General features: G+C 38.8%; 1 protein-coding gene across 2 annotated transcripts in view; it reads right to left on the reverse strand.

Annotated features, from left to right (window-relative positions):
• Positions 1–26,138, reverse strand: part of cwf19l2 (CWF19 like cell cycle control factor 2) — a 139,410-nt gene extending 113,272 nt beyond the window's left edge. The window contains exons 1-3 of one of the 2 annotated variants that reach the window (XM_039744194.1): positions 25,974–26,138; positions 3,520–3,630; positions 1,370–1,489 (exon numbers count right to left, since the gene is read on the reverse strand). In XM_039744194.1, the coding sequence (XP_039600128.1) occupies positions 1,370–1,489; positions 3,520–3,561 (162 nt within the window). In that variant the 5' untranslated portion in view covers positions 3,562–3,630; positions 25,974–26,138. Of the gene's footprint in view, positions 1–1,369; positions 1,490–3,519; positions 3,631–24,859; positions 24,995–25,973 lie in introns of those variants that run through there. The other variant, XM_039744193.1, reaches the window with a different exon arrangement.

Consider the following 26,138-nt stretch of genomic DNA (forward strand, 5'->3'; position numbering starts at 1 on the left):
TACCACCACCATATTTTACTGTTGGTATGATATTCTTTTTCTGAAATGCTGTGTTCCTTTTACGCCAGATGTAACGGGACATTTGCCTTCCAAAAAGTTTAACTTTTGTCTCATCAGTCCACAAGGTATTTTCCCAAAAGTCTTGGCATTCATTGAGATGTTTCTTAGCAAAATTGAGACGAGCCCTAATGTTCTTTTGCTTAACAGTGGTTTGCGTCTTGGAAATCTGCCATGCAGGCCGTTTTTGCCCAGTCTCTTTCTTATGGTGGAGTTGTGAACACTAACCTTAATTGAGGCAAGTGAGGCCTGCAGTTCTTTAGACGTTGTCCTGGGGTCTTTTGTGACATCTCGGATGAGTCGTCTCTGCGCTCTTGGGGTAATTTTGGTCGGCCGGCCACTCCTGGGAAGGTTCACCACTGTTCCATGTTTTTGCCATTTGTGGATAATGGCTCTCACTGTGGTTCGCTGGAGTCCCAAAGCTTTAGAAATGGCTTTATAACCTTTACCAGACTGATAGATCTCAATTACTTCTGTTCTCATTTGTTCCTGAATTTCTTTGGATCTTGGCATGATGTCTAGCTTTTGAGGTGCTTTTGGTCTGCTTCTCTGTGTCAGGCAGCTCCTATTTAAATGATTTCTTGATTGAAACAGGTGTGGCAGTAATCAGGCCTGGGGGTGGCTACGGAAATTGAACTCAGGTGTGATACACCACAGTTAGGTTATTTTTAACAAGGGGCAATTACTTTTTACACAGGGCCATGTAGGTTTGGATTTTTTCTCCCTAAATAATAAAACCATCATTTAAAAACTGCATTTTGTGTTTACTTGTGTTATATTTGACTAATGGTTAAATGTGTTTGATGATCAGAAACATTTTTTGTGACAAACATGCAAAAGAATAAGAAATCAGGAAGGGGGCAAATAGTTTTTCAGACCACTGTAATTCAGTATCTTTTAAATTTGTCATTTCAGTTTTGAAATAATTTTATAGGGAACAAGGATGTCTCGTTGATGAGAGGTATTATTTCCATTTCTGAATTGCAAATACATTTGAATATATATTATAGGTTGAACATTAATATTTAAATTATAAAGAATGTATCAAACTCTGTTGTATGTATACTACCTTCATGCCTCATTTATAGCCAATGTAGCCAATAGTGTGCATGCAATAAGATATTACATTAACAAATAAAAAAAAGAAACACTGAATGAGTGACACTGATTGATCCATTAGATCTACAGTAGCATGAAGCTAATTACATATTTTGTCATTCATCCTTACATATTAGAAATATACTCTTATTTCCTTAAAAGAAACAAAAGAAAAAAGTAAAAATGTGTTCAAGAGTACATTTGGATGACTTACAGATGTACTGTTATCAGACTCTTCCTCTTTTATTTTCTTTTTTTCTTTCTTTTTCTTTTCTTTTTTTGCTTTTTTAGACTTCTTTTCTTTCTTCTTTTTCTTTTGGTCTCCTTTATAATGCTTCAGATGAAAACATGGCAACATAAATTATGACCAATAGAATTACTAGGCAAGTAAGCTCATTGTAGTAATATGGTGTCTGAAATGCCTCTGATTTCATAAATGTGAAATATGACCATTAATTACAATTTAAAAGTACATAACTATTTTAAAAAAGTTACAAAAGCAATGCCTTGTTTGTCTTTTGAGAACAGATTGATCTAATTTCAGATCTTGGTTAGGACTGGACATTTGTGAAAACCAAAGTGCCGTACTTACTGTTTTTAAATGTTAAAGTGAACTTTAAAAAGCCTTCCCCCTTCACCTATCTGCTGGCGTGGTTTAAAGGCATTAGCCATGTTCTTGCCACATACCATGCTTCTGCTTACAATTAAATACTGAAAAGGGAAGCTTCCCTCTCACATGCTGTTTTGTCTGCTCAGTTAATATTGCCATATCGTGTTATCATAAATAAGTGGATTTCTGTTGGAATAATTTGAGGAGTGCTAAGCATATATTCTGTTCATGAGACTGAATATGAGACATGATTCAGTGCCAAATGTAGTATTAACATATTCTTTACCTGTTGAGGCTGGTTTTTAATATTGCATGTCCTGTAACATTCAGCCCTGCTCATTCAGTCAATAACTGAGATAGGTTGTTAATAGGTTACATGTCAGAAATGTTTAGTTAACTTAGAGATGGTGAGAAAGATATATTCATTAGATGGCCATATTAGGAACAAAATAGTTGTGCCTAATTTTTGTTTGACTAAGTCTGTTTAGGTAGTTTTGATATTTCTAATTTGGCAATAATCAACAGAATTCAAGCTCCAATATATAATAAAAACATGGCCGAAATCACAAGCACCAATTCAGTTTGCATTCTTAATTTGCGGACTGCATTGTATCTTAACTGTTGTTCTTTACTAGCTGCTCCCAAAACTGGTACATCATTAACTCATTAGCTGATTTATAAGGGCGGGTATATTACAAATAACTTTTGCTAGTTCATTTAAAAAAAAAAAACTTTGTAATCATTATGAACTAGTATTGTTCCTCTTCCATTCTTTTTCTCTTGTCAGTATCCTGTGGTGAAACGTGGTGTCATGCAATTGGGAAATAAACTGGTACACCATAGGAAAACCCATACAGACAAAGCAGAACATGCAGACTCCACACCGATGACCTGGTATAGAGGTCAAAACCAGGAAATTGGATCCACACTATTGCAATATTGTTTATGGAAACTTTATCAGCTCTAACCACTTCACTAATTCACTATTCTACTAGTCCAATAATATTTTAAACTCACTTAGGCATTCACAACTTTAAGATTTGAAATTTAATTTAATGAAGATCAAGAGAATGAGTAAATGGATTTCTACATTTACACAAAAGATTCAACACAAGGATATTTAAATTATCCCACAGTATGCTGATTTTCTCTTAATTCTGCAAACACTGCTTTAAAAATGCAGTCAGTTCATATAAAGTAAAAAAGCAAATATGCTTATGTGACATTTTCTGCATTGCAAGAAGCTAAGCAAAATTTAATGGAGGAAAATAAGTCAATAACAATATTGGTATCATACAGGAAACAAAGTGCATTCTGACTAGTTTTGATATTTAACAACGAAAAGAGTAATTAGACATGAGTAGATATCAGAAGGAACCACCACAAAAATTTTCCTATGAACATAAACATTTGGAGAAAGTATTATTTTTCCCACTCAGCCATGATTGGATGCCAGAATACAAATTCAATATAAAGGCTCAACCTAATACTCAAATTGTCTCCCACAGTAGTATAAAATACTCACTATAACTTCCACTAAAAATGGTAATAAACTGTATCCTACTATTTCAATGTATTGAAACAACAGGTGGACTTCCCCACTAAATTAACATGGCCTTTTAAACATTAAAAGTTACTGAAGCAATATTTAGTGTAGAATTTTCTCTTGAAATTATATTCATTGATCAATATGTTTCTAACCTCCCTCAAATCCTGCTAGTTGCAAATAGACAAGTAAATTCCAATGCACACACCTCATCGAACTCTTTGAGCCTCATGTCCACGTCCGGCAGCATCCATGTGTCCTCACCACGTGCGCGCTTGAGTTCCTTACGTCTTTCTTCTTTCTCATATTTTTCTTTGGCCTGAAACAAGAACACAATTTTAAGCCAAACTGGCCATGGTTATGCTTTCCCTAATATGATGCAGAAATATACTGCTTATCCTTTGATACATTACATCTTTGTTGGAAATTAACATTAGCAATTAGTAAAAAAAATTAGGTTTTTGTTAAAGCTATGGAATTGCGCATATTTATACTAATAAAAGGCAAAGCCCTCACTCACTCACTCACTAATTCTCCAACTCCCCGTGTAGGTAGAAGACTGAAATTCGGCAGGCTCATTCCTTACAGCTTACTTACAAAAGTTGGGTAGGTTTCATTTCGAAATTCTACGCGTAATGATCATAATTTGGACGTATTTTCGTTCATATACACTGTAATAGAATGCAGCTCGATAGCTGTGGGAGGCGGAATTTCGCATTAAAATATTTAACTAATGACATTTCAGCCGTCATTTGTTGCCAGGCAGAGAGAATAGACTGCCGCTTAATAGCCGTGGGAGGCGGAGTTTCGTATTAAAGCATTTAACCAATCACATTTCAGCCATCATTTGTTGCCAGGCAGACAGGCTTTCACAATCTGTTGTGGACGCACTCTAACACAGAATAAATGTCGATTAACCTGTTGCTTCAACCAATCAGATTTTGACTTGGTGTCAGTAGGGCCCTTTAGCAGGCGTACGGCAACGTCACCCTATTCTGACCCATTGATTGGATAGAAGCCGATACAAGGAACTCTACGACGTCACTGAACGCACCACAACCGCTCCGAGCGAAAGATCGTTGCCTGCACTACGGCCAACTCCATGGCAGGATTCTGGACAATAGTATTTGCCAGACACAGACCAGATTTCAAGACCATGAAAACCTGATGTTTGTCACGCTCCTCGAGCCCCAAAAGTTTCGGGAATACAAGAAAAATTTCATGCATGCAGCCTTCTCCACTGTAACACAAGAGCCACGGAGCGTTTTTGATCTGTCTCGGCTAAAAACAGAACTGACTATAATGTATGCCATGGATGATTTTGCAGGACAATCTCCCACTGATCTCCTTGACTTCCTTCATCAGAAAAATCTGAATAAGAGCATGGGGCGGCTGTTCACATTGGTATATTTGGCAGTGAGCATTCCTGTGTACACTGCTTCTGTCGAGGGGACATTTTCAAACCTAAAGCGAAATCAAACTTATGCCAGGAATACCATAGGGCAGGTTCGCGTTTCAGCATTAGCTTTGATGGCGATAGAAAGTGACGCTTTGATGGAACTGAAGTACTTGGATAATCCGTACGACAGAGTAATTGAACTGTTTTTGAGGACGATGGATTTTGTTTACAAATGATCCGAAATTTTTGGTGAGTAAAATGTTGCGATTTTCCTAAATTATAGTGCACGTTTATGAGTTATTATTGATGCTTTTTATGTGTGTCGCGGCTTTGGCTGCAGTAGAAAGAAACTTGTTCGTCCCTGGTTTCTCTATAAAATAAAGGCATTTATTGTGGCTACAGGAGTATGTATGTATGTATATACAGTGGTAACTTGGTATACGTCCTTAATCCGTTCCAGATCCTTGGACTTATACCAAACAGGACTTATACCAAACAAATTTTTCCCATAAAAAATAATGGGGAAAATGATTAACTCGTTCCCATGAAAAAAAAATCCTATTGTTATTGGCATATTATACATTGATGGGGTTGTATAAAATAATTTAAACACTGCTTAATACTAAAATACATAAATACAAAAGCAATTAGATGAAATAAATGAAAATGACTTGTCCGATAACAATGAGTTTAATTTTACTGCACAACAAAGGAGAGTGTTACAGCTCTTCCAAAGGAGCCTCTTCAGGCGATTGTGAAGCACTGCCGTTGTTCTTCTTCTGGCAGTCTTCAATCCAAATCCCTAAAGCAGATTCCATCCAGACTACTGCCTTATTATATCCACTTACAACTCGTTTTGCACACTGGTTAAAAGGACACTGCGGCCGTAGATCTTATATTCCTTTCCTACTTTTTAAATAAAAAGAATCGTAGCCTTCAACAAATCTAAAACGTTTACCTTTTCGGCAATCATTAACATCTTCCGTTTGCACTTGGGTACGGCCCCTGAAGCAGTAGCAGATTGTTTTGGAGCCATAATGAAGGGCTTGACTATGCACAAAGATAAACACAAAAGAGCACAAAAGTTAACTCTTTACACAGCGAAAAACGTTGATGCTGAATTAATGAGACGAGACTTCCTGGTTAACACTGCATTCAGCACGCGGGAACTTAACTGCGTGCTCTGATTGGTTAGCTTCTCAGTCAGGAGAACTTAACTGCGTGCTCTGATTGGTTAGCTTCTAAGTCATCCGCCAATAGCGTCCCTTGTATGAAATCAACTGGGCAAACCAACTGAGAAAGCATGTACAGGAAGTAAAAAGACACATTGTCCACAGAACCCGCGAAGCAGCGAAAAAATCTGCGTTATATATTTAGTTATGCTTTCATATAAAATCCACGATAGAGTGAAGCTGCGAAAGTCGAAGCGCGATATAGCGAGGGATTACTGTACAGGTTAAAACTTTTTTTTTTTTTGAAGGCGCACGCCCGGTATACCACACGTGTTGTTCTACCACACGAGTCGTATTCAAACAAAGGTCGTATACCAAGCAAAATATTTCGCCTCTAAACAGGACGTATACCAAGTTGGACTTACTCCAAAGCAGACGTATACCGAGGTACCACTGTATGTATGTATGTATATATATATATATATATATATATATATATATATATATATACCCTGATCTACATACTGTCAAATAAACGAACCACACGCCGTGACGCAACACGAGAGGCTTCGCCTCTAGCGCTGACGTACGAGGTTCAATTCCAGAGAGGGGGTGCAGTCAGTGTGTATGCCTGATGAGCCCAGAATTGGGGCAAAACACGTGCCGCGTACTGTTTGCATTATTTGACAGTAAAACTATTTCAATATATTCAATATATATATATATATCAGCGCTTCCCGATTCATTATACCCTCGCACCCCCTTGGTCTGAGAACAACTACGAAAAAATATGAGGTTAACGCAGAAAAACAGATCACCAATTGAAGCTTAATGAATAATTGATACTTTATTCGCCATCAATAATTGTTTTGGTAAAGCCATACTCAGTGTAATCCTCCTTCCATGTTCTAATTTTTTCGCGACTAGCCATGACTAAATGAACGGTAAAAAAGTAAGAGCAAAGCGAGGGTGACTTATCCAGGCAGGCAGGCAGGCAGGCAGGCAGGCGACAGCTCAATAGCTCGAATTTGGATATAAGTAGGTTCTATTTAGTCGACAGAAATATCTTTGGTAGGAATGTAAGTTGAATTTACTCTTTAGATTTCTATGGTGAAGAAAAATGTATGCAATACTGACTAAATTTAACTTACATTCCTACCAAACATATTTCTGTTGACTAAATAAAAGCCGCTACCACCCAGGAGTTGGGAGGCTACGAAGGCCAGGCTGGCAGAGGCCCAACGAGCAAGGCCAGACCCGCCCAGACCGACGCCTCCCCCTCTGGTACCTATGACCGACGCAGACGACGTTGAGTCGTATTTGGGCATTTTTGAACGGACGGCCACCCGGAACGAGTGGCAGCGGTCCGAGTGGGTGTCCATTCTGGCGCCTTACCTGAAGGGGCCCGCGCAGCGGACCTATTATGACCTTCCCAAGGAGGAGGCGCGAACTACGACCTCCTTAAACCGGAGATCCTGGCCCGCTACGGCATTACGCCGGGCCAGCAGGCGGCAGAGTGGCGGAACTGGCAGTTCAACCCTGAACAACCTGCCTGTGCCCAGGCTTTCGAGTCCTGGGGCAAGATGGGGCCCCCGCAACCTTTCAACGTCTGGTGGATAGAGTGCTGAAACCCCACCAGTCCTATAGTGCCACCTACCTGGATGACGTCGTCATCTATTCCGGTACCTGGGAAGAACATCTATTGCAGGTCTCTGCTGTCCTCACGACACTAGCTAAAGCCGGCCTCTGCATAAATCCTCGAAAGTGTTTTTTTGGCTTAAAGGAGGCCAAGTATTTAGGCTACCTTGTGGGACGAGGACAGGTGAGACCCCAGTGTTCAAAAATTAAAGACATCTTGGAATGGCCCCGTCCGAATACCAAGAGGCAGGTGCAAGCTTTCTTGGGGTTAGCAGGGGAACTACCGCCGGTTCGTGCCCTATTTCTCCGAAAGGGCCGCACCCTTGACGAATTTAACAAAGAAGGGCGCTCCCTTATACGTGGTGTGGAATGACAAGGCAGAACACACATTCAGTGACCTAAAGAAGGCCCTTACATCGACACCTGTATTAAGGACGCCCGATTTTGGGCTCCCTTTTATTCTCCAGACCAACGCTTCGGACACAGGCCTAGGCGCCGTATTGAGCCAAATCGTCGAAGGTGTTGAACACCCTGTGATGTACCTCAGCCGGAAACTGATGGACCGGGAGACCCGGTACGCGGCAGTGGAGAGGGAGGCCTTGGCCATAAAGTGGGCAGTGACCCATCTCCGTTATTACCTGCTGGGTCGCGAATTCACTCTGGTGACTGATCACGCTGCACATCAGTGGATGTCCCTACATAAAGAGTCAAATCCGCGGGTCACCAGGTGGTTTCTGGATTTACAGCCATATAAGTTCACCGTCACTTATCGTCGGGGCACCCTTCAGGCCAATGCTGATGCCCTCTCTCGTATCCACGACCTCTCGGTTAGGTCCGCCCGACCTGACAGTCTTGGGCTAAGGGGGGGATCATTTCACGCACACGCGAGTAGGAGAATGTGGACGGATTTTAACACACCTGGGAAGACATGCGCCGGCAGGGAATGGCGGGGTACTAACTTTCTCCCTGTGCTTTCTTTAGAGAAAAAGACGCTCCGCCGCCATACGCCGGCTTTGCCCGCAGTATGTTACTTCCGCCCTTCCTCCGCCATCTTGTCCTGACGTCATCGATCCCAGCATCCCTCACGGTTCCTTCCCAGCATTACTCCACTTCCGGCTCCTCCCTCATAAAATGGCCGCTGACGCCATGTTTCGGCATCGCGCATATGAACTGTTTAGTTTATATTTTGACCTGCTTTTTCTTTTTGATTTATTGTGGATCGTCTACAATATACGGGGCTGGAAAACCCCAAACCTTTGTGCTGTCTCCTCTTGAGATTATTACAATATATATATATGACAGCAACACTCATAACAGTGACAAAACAATTACATTGACAAGCATGTTACGTAATTTTTAAAATGTTTCCTTTTCTTTTTCATAACTTCTTTAACACACTACTTCTCCGCTGTGAAGTGCGGGTATTTTGCTAGTTAATAATAAAAATTCAGCGCATACACTGTCATCATGGAACTGTCAGATCTAAACAGCAGCATGGCGAATTCCCGCATACTGAAGAGATTTTAGATATAGTGGAAGTCCCATTTTACTTTATGGTGCCAAGCAGAGTTGCATTAGGCTGCAGCAGTCTATCAGCTAGTGAAAGTGCTATGAAAAAGCGGTCTGTTGTTATGGTCCTGCCTTTGTCTAGTCTGATAGCAGTCAACAGACATTGTATCTTTGATTGCTGGTACAATAAATAGTTCTGAGCAGGCATCAGCCACAGCGCTGCTCTTGTAAAAAAAATGTAGATAAATGCCTTCAACTCAGTGAGGGAGAGGCAAGTTCGTTGTACCACGTGAACATCACTGAAAATAAAACTGAATAATAAAAAAACCAAGCTCTAACTTTTACAAGCAGCCTAAATTTACACCGGGTGTTACAGACTCAAATCAAATGTATGTGTTTATTATGTTATAGAAATAATAATAATAATAATAGTAGAAGCACACTACTCAAACCCGGGACCATTGGGTTATAAGGTAGCAATTCTTACCTCTGCACCATTCAAGAACACATATAAATTCCCTGTCGATTGACATTTGAGCTTGGGTTTTTAAATCATTGACAGCAACATGTAAATTAAATGTTTTTTTTTTTTTTGGTTATATTCTTGAATAAAAGTGCACATGTTTATTTCATGGTTGGACTAAAGTCTTCACATATTATACACTTCACATCATTATTACTATAATATGTAAAAGGTTTCTGCTTTAGGTATACATTCAGCATTTCTCACATTTCCTTTCATCCTATACTTACCCAGATCTTTGTACTGTAGACATGGAACACACATGAAATGCATGTATTCCAAATTACGATATACTGCAATATTTACCCTATACAACTCAAGGGACCTCATATGCAGATAAGGAGCCTTGGCTTGAGCTATGAGAACTTTTTGCCTGAGCTGAGCTCCGGCAAGGCGGGGGATGGGACAGCAGGCTGCTTGCTGCTTGTGCTAATCAATGCATTTACAAAACAAAAGACGCTGATGGAGAGGTGTGAATGGATTTAAAGTGGGCTGGGATTACGACTTTTTTAGTAGGCTTCAGGAATTCTAGTGTTAAATGTGACACCTTCATATATTATCCATGTAACACTCTAACCCAGAAAAAAGAATAAAACAATTCAACGTTACATCAAAATGTGTTGTTTACCTAATCATTATAAAAAAATAAAGCAAACCTCAGCTGCTAGACTGGACCTCATTATACAAGATACTTGGGTGACCTATATGGGATAGCTTCTTGTTTGCTCACTCCCCAAAAGCAGAGTGCCTCAAGCACAAAAGTTTGCTCCCCTCAACTTACAAACTTTCTCCTACTATTTCTCCCATCTCTGGTCTCTCTTACCTCTGCTATAATCCACTCTTCTCTCACTACTGGTACTGTTCCTTCATCTTTTAAAACTGCTGCAATAACCCCAATACTGAAAAAAACCTGGTGCTGATCCGACAAATTTTAGTAATTTTCGTCCTATTTTCTTGTGCTCACATCTTGTTGGAAACGATTTTGTGGCGTTCCGAACTGTTCTTGAATAGATTGTAGGCGCGCATAGGCAAGCGGTGAATGTTTAAAATGGCCAACAATTTTCCTGCCTATCGCTATCACGTCTGCTATACTGCGCTGACTCAAAAATCCCTCGTTGACCGCCAGTTGAATTGTGTGTGCCATACACCGTATGCCTTTCAGATCACTATCACTAGCTTTAGCCATATTTCTTGTGTTGTCACTGACTACCGCATGCACTTTAGATCGGTCGATACGCCAAGTGTCAAACATGTTGGCGAATGCCTCGGATATGGCTACAGCTGTATGGGACCCTCTAAACTCTTGTGAGTGAAGCACAATCTTTTGTAGCTTGAAATCTGTGTCGATCCACTGCGCAGTTAAACTCAGCATACTGGTGGGGCTCACATCCGAGCTCCAAATATCAGTCGTGAAGCTGAGGGCTGCAATATCTGTAGCCAAGAGCTCATGGACGTGAGTTGAAACAACGTTATACATCTCAGGTAAGCACACGTCTGAGAAATGCCGTCTACTAGGCATGGTGTAACGGGGCTCAATATGGTCTATAAGCCTGCGAAATCCAAAATTCTCTACAACAGAGAAAGGTTGATCATCCAATGCGATGAATTCCATTATCCTTTTAGTAATACCTTTAGCTTTGGCACTGTCATTGGCAAACTTTTTTGCCTTTTCTAAGAAGTCAGCCACAGATGGAGTGGGTGTCTTAGGACTGGGAGTAGCTACTTTCCTTTTCGCTGCTGCTGTTGCCGTAGCCGCCACCGTGTCTTTCTCGTACTCTGCATGATGTTCGGGGTGTCTTGATTTTAAGTGATAAATTAAACTTGAAGTGCTGTACGTTTTTGCAGATGTACCCCTCTGGACAATTCAGCAGAACAGTGTCTGCAAACGGCCGTTTTTGCCTCTTTCTCTGACGCTTTAAAGTGCTTCCACACTGCTGACATTTCTGCTGCATAAAGCGCGTGCCTCTCACTCTACGCGGGTTACTATTTGATCGCGTCATTAAAAACGTCATTGTTCGGCAAAATTTATTCGGCTTTTTTTACTTATTCGGCCGAACACCGAAAGTGCTTTTTTTAGGTATTTTCGGCCGAATAATTTCGGTTGCCGAACATTCGGTGCATCCCTAGATTGCATAGCAGAAATCAAATCCTGGTTTTCTTCAAATTTTCTTAAATTAAATAGTGACAAATCTGAGGTTCTCCTCATTGGTACAAAATCAACATTATCCAAAACTGATCATTTTTCATTTGTCATTGATAATTCCTCTGTCTCCCCTTCCCCACAGGTTAATCATCCTTAACAGTACTTTATCCTTTCAGTCCCACATCAATAACATCTCCCGGTCTGTATATTTCCACTTGCGTAACATTAATCGTATTCACCCCTCCCTCACTCCCCACACCACTGCTATCCTTGTTCATAGCCTTGTCACTTCTTGTCTGGATTATTGCAATTCCCTTTTCTTTGGTCTTCCTTGCAAATCTCTTTATGGTCCAGAATTCAGCTGCCCACATCATTACTAGAACCCCCTATATTCACCATATCACTCCCATTTTGCAGCAGCTTCATTGGCTTCCAGTTCAGTTCCAAATTCAATTCAAATTTCTCCTACTAACTTTTAAGGCTATCCACAACCTTGCCCCTCCATATCTGTCTGACCTCCTCCATGTTGCCATTCCCTCCTGTACCCTTAGATCCTCTTCCTCCATCCACTTGACTGTCCCCTTCGTCCATCTTACCGCTATGGGAAGCAGAGCATTCAGTTGCTCTGCAATCAAGCTTTGTAACTCACTAACACCTGTGCTTAGAAATAGTGAATCATTTTCACTTTCAAATCTAAACTTAAAACTCATTTGTTTAAGACTGCTTTTTGTCTTTGATTACAATTGCTCTGTCTGATTTTAACTTTTGCATTTGACTTTTGTTTATAATCTATGTTTTGCCTACTGTTCTGTGTCCTTGAGTGTTTAGAAAGGCGCCTACAAATAAATAAAATGTATTATTATTATTATTATTATTCCACTCTGGCCAAAAGCTGCATGTCCCACTGGCATAAGGCAACATTTAAATCTCAACCTGGGGCTGCTTCTGGGTCATGAAAGTCATTCAGCTGCCTCTCCAGATACCTCTCCCTGTAGTCCAGATCAATAATTTATACTTAAAAGCCCACACACCCCTGGTTGCTTCCATACTGCCCAACTTGTTATATGTAAAAAAAAAAAAGGGTTCCACTTCCCCTCAAACAAATACTATGCTTCTTACTAGGGGTGCATAGTATGACCAAAATTTCTATTACGATAGAATTAAAAATTATTGCAATTACAGTACATATCATGGTATAACCTATGTGCATATACTTTTCTGACTGAATACAGTTTAGGTGTTTCTGTTGTCCCAATTTTATAGGTCCACAGTTCCACTGGGTAGTTAAACTGAGATATTTCTTTTCATAAGGACGATTTAATCAACTGACGGAATTTCAAAAATTCTATATTGTGAAAAAAATAAGAACTGAAAAAGACAAACATATATACTATATGTCTTTTAAGACACAATGTTTGGAAAATCCGTACTAAAAAGCCTATACAGTAAAAAATTAAACAAGATTGACAATAAAAACAAGTATTCTTCCCAATTCCTCTGGATTCGCATTGAACAAAAACAAGCAAGCCTAACTAAACTTTAATATTGCCTTCCAAAGCATCTTTGAGAACATGAAGAAAAATTATATAAAGAAAATGTACACTGACTGTATACTGTCTCAGCAGAAGCTACCATAACAAGTCCTACAATCCAACCTACTAAAGAAAGCTTTCATTCATGTCAAATTACTGAAATTAAGTGATCACAAGAGCATAATTTTCAATATTCAAAATCCTCTTTCTATAGAAATCAATTTTGGTGGATATTTTTTAAAAAGATATCCTAATGAAGAAAAATGTTTTGTACCAAAGAAAACATCTATTCTTTTGCTTTCTAACCTTAAAGTTACATAACATTTCAACATACATGAAGCAAAAGATATAAAAATAATGCTTACTTTTCTCCTGTTTTGTAAAAACTCTATGGTGCCCATTTTTCCTTAGTACCCTAAGCATATGCTTATTTTGCTTAGTGCTTAATTCAAGGGCTACCTTATTATTATTATCATAGACTGTGGAAAGTATCTGCATGCATACATCAAATTATATCACAAATTTATTTTCTGTTGGTAGTACAAATGATTGTTCCTCAGTCATTTAATATTTGTAAAAGCATACATGAGCATTCTGCAGAAAGTGTGTTGATAGTGTGACAGTTGCACATGAGTTTGAAGTGACCCCTGCAAAAATCAATAATCTTTGCAAAAGTACACCAACATCAATATGAGCCTTTAGGGATGACATGGCTATTACAGTATGGTCAATCATAGAAAGGAAATGGATGCTAGAGATTTTACATGAGCAGAGATGACCTTTACCCCAAGCAAGTCTAGAAGTTTGGTTCTGAAGAAAGGGATGGACGGACAATAAAAACTGGTTCACAGCTGGCATCAACCCTGTCAGAAAGTCCAAGAAGGCACATGTACAGGCCCGTCTTAAGTTTGCCAGTGAACATCTGGGCCTGCTCATGTGCCTTCTTGAGCAGCGGGACCTTGTGGGCACTGTAAAATTTCAATCTATTACGGTGTAGTGTGTTACCAATAGTATTCCTGGTGACTGTGGTCCCAACTGCCTTAAGATCATTAACAATCTCCTCCCGTGTAATTTTGATCATCCTCACCCCATGAGGCAAGATCTTGCATGGAGCTCCAGACCGAGGGCGACTGATGGTCATTTTATACTTCTTCCATTTCCGAATAATCACACCAACAGTTGTCACCTTCTCATCAAGGTTCTTGCTGAAGGTCTTGTAGCCCATTCTAGTCTTGTGCAGACGTACAATATCGTTCCTGACATCCTTTGACAGCACTTCGGTCTTGCCCAGTTGGAATGGAGGAAATTGACTCTGTTGACAGGTGTGCTTTATACACATAACGAGTTAAGATTAGGAGTTTCTGTAATTGATTGATTGATTGTAATCCACACAGCCAAATTGTGGGAGCCAGAATTCTGGCTGGCTTGTAGGGGATAAAATACTTATTTCTATCAATGATATGCAAATCAATTTATAACTTTTATATAATGTGTTTTTTCTGGATTTTTGGTTGATATTCTGTCTCTCTGCATTAAAATTAAACTACCATAAAAATTAGAGACTGTTCATTTCTTTGTAAGTGAGCAAACTTACAAAGTCAGCAGGGGAGCAAATACTTATTTCTCCAACTGTGTGTACAGAAAATGTTTATCTGTAATACATGTAGCATAAAAAAAATAAAGTGCTTCTTAGAATTACAATGTCATATTGTTTAATTTTTTCTGTAATATACTTATCTGAAACAAAGCTTAATTATCCATCCATCCATTTTCCAACCCGCTGAATCCGAACACAGGGTCACGGGGGTCTGCTGGAGCCAATCCCAGCCAACACAGGGCACAAGGCAGGAACCAATCCTGGGCAGGGTGCCAACCCACCGCAGGACACACACAAACACACCAAGCACACACTAGGGCCAATTTAGAATCGCCAATGCACCTAACCTGCATGTCTTTGGACTGTGGGAGGAAACCCACGCAGACACGGGGAGAACATACAAACTCCATGCAGGGAGGACCCAGGAAGTGAACCCAGGTCTCCTAACTGCGAGGCAGCAGCGCTACCACTGCGCCACCGTGCCGCCAAAGCTTAATTAAAAAAAATTTTAAAAAAGTACTTTTTTCCATCAGTCTAACACATATATATATACCTCTATGTGTGTGTGTGTATATATATATATATATATATATATATATATTTTTTTTTTTTTTATTAATTTTATTACAATCAATACATAGCAATCAAAAAAAAAAAAGAATTATGCTAAGAACAGATCGATCCCCACCCTTGAGAGAGAGAGCAATCCAAACAGTGTAAAATTTAAGGCTTTTAAAAATACCTAAATCAACAAATTCTCTGTGCTTTATAAAATCATTTCAAAATATTACTGATTAGATCCTGCCATGTTTTGAAAAAGTCTGCACAGATCCTCTAACTGAGTATTTGATTTTTCCAATTTTAAATAATATAACACATCAGTTTCCCACTGACTTAAAGAGGAGAGTTTGGGTTCTTCCAGTTTATCAGAATAAGTCTGCGTGCCAACAGTGTAGTGAATGCAATCACAGTTTGTTTGTCTTTCTCCACTTTAAGACCCTCTGGAAGAACCCCAAACACAGCTGTTAATGGGTTAGGAGGGATTGTGAGTCCAAGACTGTCTGAGAGGTAATTAAAAATTTTTGTCCAGAATAATGTTAATTTGGAGCAGGCCCAGAACATGTGACCTAGTGAGGCTGGGGCTTGGTTGCAAGCGTTCGCAGGTTGGATCATGCCCTGGAAACATTTTGAGAGTTTTAGTCGAGACAGATGTGCTCGATATATAATTTTGAGTTGTATAATTGTATGCTTTGCATATGGAGCTTGAGTGAATTCTCTGCATTGCTACTTTCCACTCCTTTTCTGATATATTAATTGAGAGGTCATTTTCCCAGTGTCCTCTTGGATCTTTGAAAGGAAGGGATTGTAAAAGGATTTTATATATTGTAGAGATGGAGTCTAACTCCTTGAAATTGAGCAATAATTTTTCCAGCGTGGATGAGGGTGCAAGATGAGGAAAATCTGGAAGGTTCTGTTTAACAAAGTTCCTGATTTGAAGATAGTGAAAGAAATTTGTAGCTGGAATGTTAAATTTGGAATGTAATTGTTCATAGGATGCAAAGACGTTGTCTATATAAAGGTCTCTAAGCAAGTTAATTCCAAATTTTTCCAGATATTAAAAACTGCATATGTTTGTGAGGGTTGAAAGAGGTGGTTCTTTTGCAGGGTGCCACAGAAAGAAGCTTCTCCGTCTTAAAATGCTTTCTACATTGGTTCCAGATTCTAAGTGAGTGGAGCACAATTGGGTTATTAGTGTATTGCCGATAACGTGTGTTTATTGGAGCACAAAGCAAGGAATACAAAGAAGTACTGCAGGATTTTACTTCTATTGCGGTCCATGCCTGTGTATGTTCTTCTATTTGTGTCCAGGTTCTTATCGACTGTATATTTGCGCCCAGTAATAAAACTGGAAGTTAGGTAGAGCCATGCCGCCTTCTGCCTTTTGTCTTTGTAGGGTCGCTCTTTTGATGCGTGGATGTTTAGAATTCCAAATAAATGAGGTTATTGTTGAATCTAATTGCTTAAAGAACGATTTATTAATGTATATTGGTATGTTTTGAAATAAAAAGGAGCTTAGGAAGAATATTCATCTTAACAGTGTTAATTCTTCCAGCTAGTGTGAGATGAAGGGTTGACCATCTATGCAAGTCTTGTTTAATTTTTTCCATACAGGCACGAAATTTTGTTGATAAAGAGCTTTATGTTTACTTGTGATGTTTACCCCGAGGTATTTAAACTGTTCTGCAATGATAAAAGGAAGGGTGTCTAATCTAATATTATATGCTTGAATTCACGGAAAGAGTACACTTTTATTCAGATTAATTCTGAGACCAGAGAGCTTTTGAAATTCTGTGAGTGCTGCTAAGACTGCAGGCACAGAATTTTCTGGATCCGATATATACAGTACCATGTCATCTGCATATAATGAGATTTTCTGTTCCAGTCCTTCTCTGCTAATCCCCTTTATCTGATCAGTATTTCGACAATGTATTGCCAGTGGTTCAATGGCAATTGCAAACAGCAGTGGTGACAAAGGGCATCCTTGTCTTGTGCCACGTTCTAGTTTAAAGTAGTCTGAGCAAATGTTATTGATGCAAACTGAAGCTTCTGGGTTAGTATACAGTAATTTAATCCATGCACAAATGTTGGGCCAAACCCAAACTTCTCCAAAATAGTAAAAGGTATTTCCATTCAATCATGTCGAATGCTTTTCTGCATCCAATGATAATAATATTTCTGGGGTGTTTGATTTAGTTGGTGAGTATATTACATTAAACAGGCGTCGAAGATTTGAAGATAAGTGTCGGCCCCTAATAAATCCAGTTTGGTCTTGTGATATTATTGAGGGAGCACTTTCTCCATCCTTCTAGCTATGATTTTAGAGAGTATTTTAACGTCGTTATTCAGAAGTGAAATTGGTCTGTATGATGCACATTGTAATAAGTCCTTATTTTGTTTTGGAAAGACAGTGATTAGTGCTTGGCGAAAGGTTTGTGGAAGAGATTGGTTATCTCTGGCTTCTGTAAATGTTGCTAATAGGAGGGAGCTAGCTGAGCGGAGAATTTCTTGTAAAACTCTGCAGGGTAGCCATCAGGGCCTGCTGCTTTTCCACCTTGGAGTGACTTTATAGCATCCAGTAATTCTGATAATGACAGAGGTTTATCGAGCTCCTCCACACTAATAGCGTCAATTTGTGGTATCTGTAATTTATCCAGAAATGCATTAGATTGTATATTGTCTTCTTTAAACTCAGTAGTATATAGGGATTTATAGTAGTCTCTAAAAGTGCACATTATATTTTTGTGTTCGATGATTTTATCTCCATTCGTGTTAGTAATTACCGAGATTGCGTTGCGCACTTCTTGCTTGTGAATTTGTTGCGCTAAAAGCTTATTAGCTTTCTCTCCATGTTCATAATAATGATGTCTGGATTTGTAAATTAGTTGTTCGGTTTCTTTAGTTGTCAAGAGGTTTAATTCTGAATGTAGAGCCTGCCTCCTCTTATGTAGAGTCTCGCTTGGTAGTCTGGCATGTTCTTCATCTATTTTAGTAATTTCGCTTTTATCTCTGCTACTTTCTTCGCTTCGGATTTATTTCTGTGGGAAAGATATGAGATAATCTGTCCTCTTAAGAAGGCCTTAAGAGTTTCCCAGAGTGTTCCTGCAGAGATCTCAGGGGATGTATTTGTCTCTAGAAAGAATTCAATTTGTTTGGATATAAATTCAGTACAATTCTCGTCAGCTAATAGAAGCGGATTGAGACGCCATCTGCGGGGTGAGTGTATGGGGCTTAGTAATTTCAGCTCCAAGATCATCGGAGCATGGTCTGAAATAACAATAGCATCGTATTTACAAGATTTAATCTTAGGCAAGAAGTTATTATCTATAAAGAAGTAATCAATCCTTGAGTAGCAATGATGTACTGGTGAGTAGAAAGAATATGTTCTTGAATTTGGGTTTAAAAACCTCCAGGGATCTGATAAGTTGTGATCAGTTATAAACTTTGTAATTATCTTTGCGGTGTTAGTTGCGTTCCCCTGTGGAGGAAGTCTTATCTAAAAGTGGATTTAGAACACAATTAAAGCCCCCAGCCATTATAAGTTTATGAGTGTTCAGATTGGGAATGGATGCAAATAAATTTTGTATAAATTCCTTATCATCAACATTAGGTGCATAAACATTTATCAAAATCATTTTACAGTTAGATAAGTCTCCCATGACCATCACATATCTCCCTTCAGGATCCAATACTACATCTGATGCTACAAATGGTACTGTTCTATGTATGAGAATTCCCACCCCTCTAGTTTTCTTTGTAAAACTAGAATGGAACATTTGGCCAGTCCAGTCTTTTGCAGCCGGAACTGATCCTTACTTAGTAAGTGGGTTTCCTGTAAAAATACTATTTTAGCATTTAGACCTGTTAGGTGAGAAAGTACTTTCTTTCTCTTTAATTCGTGATTCAGGCCTTTAACATTCCAGCTTACGAAGTTAACTGTCCCATCATGGAGACACTGATTCTGAGTTTTTGGTGTCATATTATAGTCTTAACTGGAAGTGAAATAGTTTAGGTCTTAATTTCCTATTCCCCCAAGAGTTGTTGCCATGCAGCTTATTATTACGTTGATAGTTATAATTATAAAGATTGAGATGATAGATTAGATATAGATCAAGCCTGCTCTCTTTCTCTTCCCCTTAACCCCCACCCTCCCTTTTTGCCTCCCCAGGTGAGGCTAAAACCCACTTCATGCAGTCCCAGTCCTCTGACATACCCAGAGACAGAGCACGTCCAAAGCACATCAAGCCCCCATGCAGTGGCGCTTTAAGGTTAAAAGATAGAGATATCTGTTACCAATATAGTCTTTAAAAGAGGAAAAAGAAAGAAAAGAATTTTGCACTTATATATATATATATATATATATACATATACATATATACATATATATATACATACATACATACATATAATCTTCATCAATTTTAGTGCATTAAGATGATATCCCCAGATAATAAACCCAGGTGATGGTGTTAAAGATGTGTCCAAAACAAGCATAACAAGTCTTAATGCAGTAATAGCAATAACAGCAAACCAAGGGTATGATATTGAACAGTCTCATTTAGGGTACACATGAAATAATTAGAAAAGAAAAAAGAGGAGGAAAACGTAATTAAGCACAATAAAACATAAACATTTAGCCCTAGTAATACTAAGTAATGATAAGTAATAAGTAAGTAATAATAATATAAGAATATGAGAATATATGCTGATAAAAACCCGTATTTTAAAACAAATAGATCAGACAGTAGATTATTAATCCTAGCTTTATCATTTACCGCCATGACTCACAATTATGTATCAGAATAGTCCCGGGATCAGCTTTCTTAACTCATTTTCTGCCTCCTCCTTGCTAGCGAAAACATAGAAATGACCCTGCCATTCCACTTTCAGTTTTGCGGATACAGGAGGCCGTATTTGACATTGGCTTGCCGTAGCGCTGTTTAATATTATAGAAGGCGGCGTTTGATAGCTGTTGCTGGAGAGAAGTCAGGGAAGACGAATGTGGCAATCTTCATATATAATATCTTCCTTTTTTTCCTGAGGAGTTCCATCACCTCTAACTTAAATGATAATCGTTCAAAACGGACTATAAAAGATCTTGGTCGGGTCTGACGGTGTTTGATCAGCGACGCTGTAAGCCGCTGCTATCTCAGATTCTGCTTTAAAGTCGCCCCGATTATTTTAGAAAAAGTTCAGTTGCGAATTTCACGGGTTTAAACTTTCGATTCTCCGGCAAGCCTTCAATTCTGACATTATACCTTCTATTCCCATCTTCTAAAGCAGCCAGTCTGTCTCCAAGTCTTTCTCCGAGTTTTTACATTCAACTGACATTTACTGCTCTTTCCTCGGCACTGGCAGCTAGATGTTCGGCTATTTCGATCCGATTCGTGAATGTCTCACTAAGATGCTCCAATCGATCAGCAAGCGTGCTCAGTTTAGCGAGTTTTTCTCAATGCGCTCTTCAATTTTACCCAGCACCTGTCGAAGTTCAAGCTGTACCTCTTGACGCAGCCATTCATTGGCCTGTTTCATTCCTGTTTCATTCCTGTTTCAGTCTCTCATGTGCCTTTGCCGTTGCTTTCTCATTAGCCTTCTCGCTTTTCTTTATATCTTGCCTGAGCTCAGCGAGCAACACTTTCAGTTCAGATAGCTCAAATGTGCCTTCTTGTACCGTAGATGAAGCAGCAGACTCTGCTGAAGCCGGTGTCCCCGCTGCTCCAGTCCCGCGTGATTGCGTAACTGAAGCCGCGGACCTCCCGCCTTTTCCAGTTTCAGGTAATCCTCTCCAATCGGCGAGCTATCCACATCTGCACTCACGATCGCACCTTCGCTCCCCTTTTCGCTCTCAGCAGGCGACGATGTAGCGGACCGTGGTCCCGAGGAGTCTGTACTTTCGCCCATCTGATCCAGGTCTGTCTCTGAGAGGCCGTATCTCGAACTAGGGCTTGCTGATCGCAGCTTGGATGTAGCTTTAGTCTTCGATTCTTTCGGACCCCCCTCCTTGTTGGCCATGTTTATATGTGTTTACATATACTGTAGCGGTCCCTCTCGGGTTGAATAAATACAGGATATCTCAGAATAATAAGCAAATAATATGAAAAATAGCACCACTGCTAGCGGAGCTCCACTTCAGACGTCCATCTCTCGCATCGGACGAAACCAAACTGTATATTATACATATATATACACACACACACATATGTGTGTGTGTATGGTTGTGGATTCCCACACATTGATTCAATTAAATGATATTGGCAGTTAAACATTTAATTACACTAAAGCTTTTTTTTTTGCTTTAAAAATGCACATTTACTATATTTGTGTTTTTTCTTTACAGTGTGCCAATTTGACATTCCTAATGCTGCTGTACTAACACAAGATTCCTCACCATCCAAACTCAGACAGACGGTGTCCTCTTTAATTAAAGGACAAAATAAAAAAGCCTGAGTTCTTTAAAGCAGATTTTCCTGCCATTTGTTTAATTGCATGGAACAACTCCTCTGATTCCTTTATCTTTTTATTACTCCACTTTCTTTACTCTAAAGTCTAATATTCCAGTCTTCCTCCTCTGGTAATGGTTGTCTTGCTACTCTCTGTTTACTGGAGGTCTACAGCAATAACATGGCATGCACTAGCTCTATTACTGTAATACCTTGTGTAAAGGAACACTACAACACAACTAAATTATAGTACAGCTTACAAAAGCAGATGCTATAAAAATAATTGTTTGATCTGCCAATTTATTGATCACCAATCTTGTCATCTGTACTAAAAATTAGCTGATTTCGATTGGCTACTGATCAATCCAATCATCACTACAAATTACTCTTACCAGTTTTTAGTCTTCTCAGAGACATTTTGCAGCAAAATGGACTGTGGCAGATGACTAAAGCATACTAAATGCCTGGGGAATTATTACAATGGCAACGCACGTTAAATCCATAATGTGCAACAAGTTCTTCCAATTTAAAGTGGACAACATTAATTATGAATTTATCAAGAATTTATACCCATCCTTAACTCTTCAATAAGGAACAGCAGAAATACCTGTAGAGCTGCATTTGGCATGAGCAGCCCATCCAAGCTGAATCCTAGCCATGTCTGTTACCTGATTTTAATGTTGTACATTTTCCAAAACAAATATCATTCGCAAAACATTATTATTCCTGTTAATGTAAACTAAAACAAAATATGTCACTAATGAAAAAACAATCATTTCATTAGCTAAAACTAAAATAAATCTGTGGACATTGTTGGTAATTTCATCCATCAGTCACCTTTCCATTCTAAAAATGCGACAGAATTCCAAAGTCTCATCACTTGTCTGTGGACCTTCAGTCACAGATGTTCCATTATCAGCAAATGGCAGGCAATTTCACTATGAAAAGGCAATTAATTTAAAACATCCCACACAATGACACAGCTAAATAGTTTTAAAATGAGAGTTTGTCAAGCTTGAATAAGCAAACCCACACTTCAAATTGTCAGTATTTAGGAATTTCAGCCATTTATCCATACTTACCACCAATATTGCTTGTTTATTGATTGTACACCTTTACAGTGATAAGATTAAGCAGATGCATAGCATGCAGTCAAAGTTATCAACTGAGCCAATGTTACACACAAACGTTCAATTTTAATACGGCTTTCAGTCTTGATGTTTCAAAGTGGACGATGCTGTGTCAAAGGATGCATTCTGTCACACTATCATGATGATATTATCTCTGTTAAATACTTTATCGATAACAAATAGATGGACTGAACAGTCTTAATATATTTAGAATGCTGCAGTACGGCACAGTTTTTAACAGGTGTGATGGACGGCTGGGACCCTTGCCAAACCAGGATGCCTGGAGAATGGAAGGCCCGGGGGAAAAACAATATCTCCCCTGGGGCATGAGAGGGCAGCTGCCTTGGTTGGCGTCAGGGCCATGGGCATTCTACAATGCAAGAATTGTATATAGCTACAAAATTAGAAATCAATAAAATGAGACATTCTGTTTCATTAAATGACTTTTTTTCATTATAGAATAATTTTTAAACAACTGTCCACTAACATTAAATTCTGTAGAAAGAGGATCCTGAAAATCAGTTATGTTACAAGTGTCAAAGCTTTCTTTAGTAGGCTTATATGTATTGTGGGGCTTCCTTTCATGGAATCTGCTGAGGTAGCATTCAACTGGTGTAGATCTAAATTTTCTTTGGTTTGGTTTTATTAATTACTAGAATTTTTCTTCATGCTCATAAAGATGTTTTGAAAGTCAATGTTAAAGTCTTGTTAGACTTCCTTGTTTTTGTTTAATGGGGAACAAAGGGAACTGTGAAAAATATCCCTATGAATATTTTTTATGTAGTCTACGCAGTACATATTTTCAAAGACTGTGTTTTAATGTTTGTGCAATATGTTTCTTTTTTATTTTATTTTGCACAACAAAGCAAAACAGTGCTCACTGGAACATTCAGAGGTTTAGAAATATGTCTGTAAACAATGTCATCAGTATGTTTTGCAACAATAAGGTTGTGAAGGTCTTGAGTGAGCTCTTTGCTTTTACCCATTATCATGAGATGCTTCTTGGGTGACACCTTGGTAATTAATGAGAAACCTTTTTATAGGCCATCAATTAGGACTAAATCAGCTGATATTAATTTGCACTGATAGGGTGCAGGATTGCTTTCTAAATACCGACAGATTTCAGCTGGTTTCTTGGCTTAACCTACCTTTTCTTCATGTGTTCAATACTTTTCTTTGTGTCATTCTACTTTATTACACATAACTTAATTTATGGAGTTATTTGTTTTGATTTCTTTGTATGGATGGGTTACTTGGGTTGTTACTGACATCTGGTAAAAATATGTCAATAGTCCCTGTAGAAACATATTTACTGAGAAGAACGTTGACGCGTTCAATACTTATTTTCCCTGCTATATATACTGACATGTTTATCCATGTTTTCCGAAGAAAATCATAAAAAATATAACAAGCCAGGCCTGGTACCATGAATGTCCTTTCTCTAATTCTGCTTTGCATTAACACTCGTGTTAAACGTGCAGCTTCGAAAGAGAGAAACACGGTACTGGTTTTGTGAACAGTCATGATTTGAAATGACCACTTGTTCCATTCTGCGGATTTCCTTTGGGTTTATCCCTCAACAATTTACGTTAATGAAGGTATCTTTTCATTTACGATACACACTGTTTTAAACTGCATATCTTTAGAAGCAATCTGTGGGGAGTGAGACGATAAACAAAATTGAAAAAAAAAACAACAGCAAACAAAAGTAAAGCAGGACAGGCTAGACTAACACATATCGGGCATGCCAAAAACCACGTTATGAATATGCATTAAAAAGCGTCAGTAAACAGAATCATAAAGCTTTACAATTGTTTGTGATCTAAATGTCGGCAATTAAAGCCGCCTGATCCTATATGTATTAAAAAGTATTAAACAACTATGGATAACTGATAAGAAGCACTCGCCTTTTCTAATGCTTCTTTTCTAGCCTCCCTCTTGGATTGTTTTCTCTCCTCGATACTCCGAGCACTTTCAAAACTACCTCCGTACGACGCCATAGCTTTGCCGTAAACTGAAAAAAAGAACAGCGCGACAACCACTACTACTGTCACAAAAACAGGAAGTATTTCTTTTTTTTCCCTTTGAGATGTTTACTTCCTGGTGTTACTGTCACATAAGAGGTTGCTGTAACCAGGTTCAAAACGTTGTGGCTGTAGACGCCTTCTGTCTCAATTGGGTATTTTCGGTAGTGATAGCACTTTAACTCATACTTAAATATCTTTGTCTTAATACTTTTGAGTGGATTGAGAGAGAAAGCGCAACTCCTTGGCTTCACACTCGCGCTATACACATACTGTAGGACAATGCCGGTATCACGAAAATTGTACTTCTGGAACTATTCGTTTTAAATAAAAATGCAAAACATAACTGTCAAGTGAGAGCATAACACACCCATTGCATTTTACGTTTGTGGTGCATTTACGTTGTCATTTATTTTTCCACGGAAATTTGTTCATACTTTGGCTTTGAATATTCCATATTTATTCTACGCTGCGGACGAATCTGGGCCACGATCGCGTACTTTGAAAAGTTATCTTTTTTTTCTTTTTAATTCTGTGATCTCAGGTGGATATGTTGCTTCTGTACTAAGGCGACCAGAATTTTCTGGGCCGATCCGGGGGTGATTGGATAGAGGAGCGTAGACTACATAACGTCTCGAGAAGAATTCATGCCTGGTTGTGAAAATGCGGTTTCATTACGACGTGCTTGCGCACACGAACAAGCAAAACTTAACGCAAGATCGTGCAAGGACTGGAAATGTGGACAATTTTGTAAATCATAAATACATTCTGTATAGTCTGCATCAGTTCAACAAACAAAATTTTGTATGGACATTAAACTTACAATTCTGTTTACTGATAATTTACATGTTTTTGTCCTGGCATCTTGAAAAATGTCGAAATTGACACCGTGATGCGTCGAAAACTGTAAAATAATAATTTGTAACACGTAAGCATCCTTTAATGTTAATTAAACCATAGCATTGTTTATTAAAGTGGATAGAAATCCACGTCTTACCTTCCCACGCAGTACAGGCTCATCTTTTTATTGGATTTTCTGATTGGACTGTCCTTCCGCAATGTATTTTTCAGAGGAATTAATCTTTTTCAGTATCCTCTTGTTTTCCGGCTGACAGAGCTTCTGGAAGAATTCTTCGCAAGACATTGAGAAGTTTACTTTAAT

This window comes from Polypterus senegalus, chromosome 2 (assembly GCF_016835505.1).
Source record: "Polypterus senegalus isolate Bchr_013 chromosome 2, ASM1683550v1, whole genome shotgun sequence".
Classification (NCBI taxonomy): Eukaryota; Metazoa; Chordata; class Cladistia; order Polypteriformes; family Polypteridae; genus Polypterus; species Polypterus senegalus.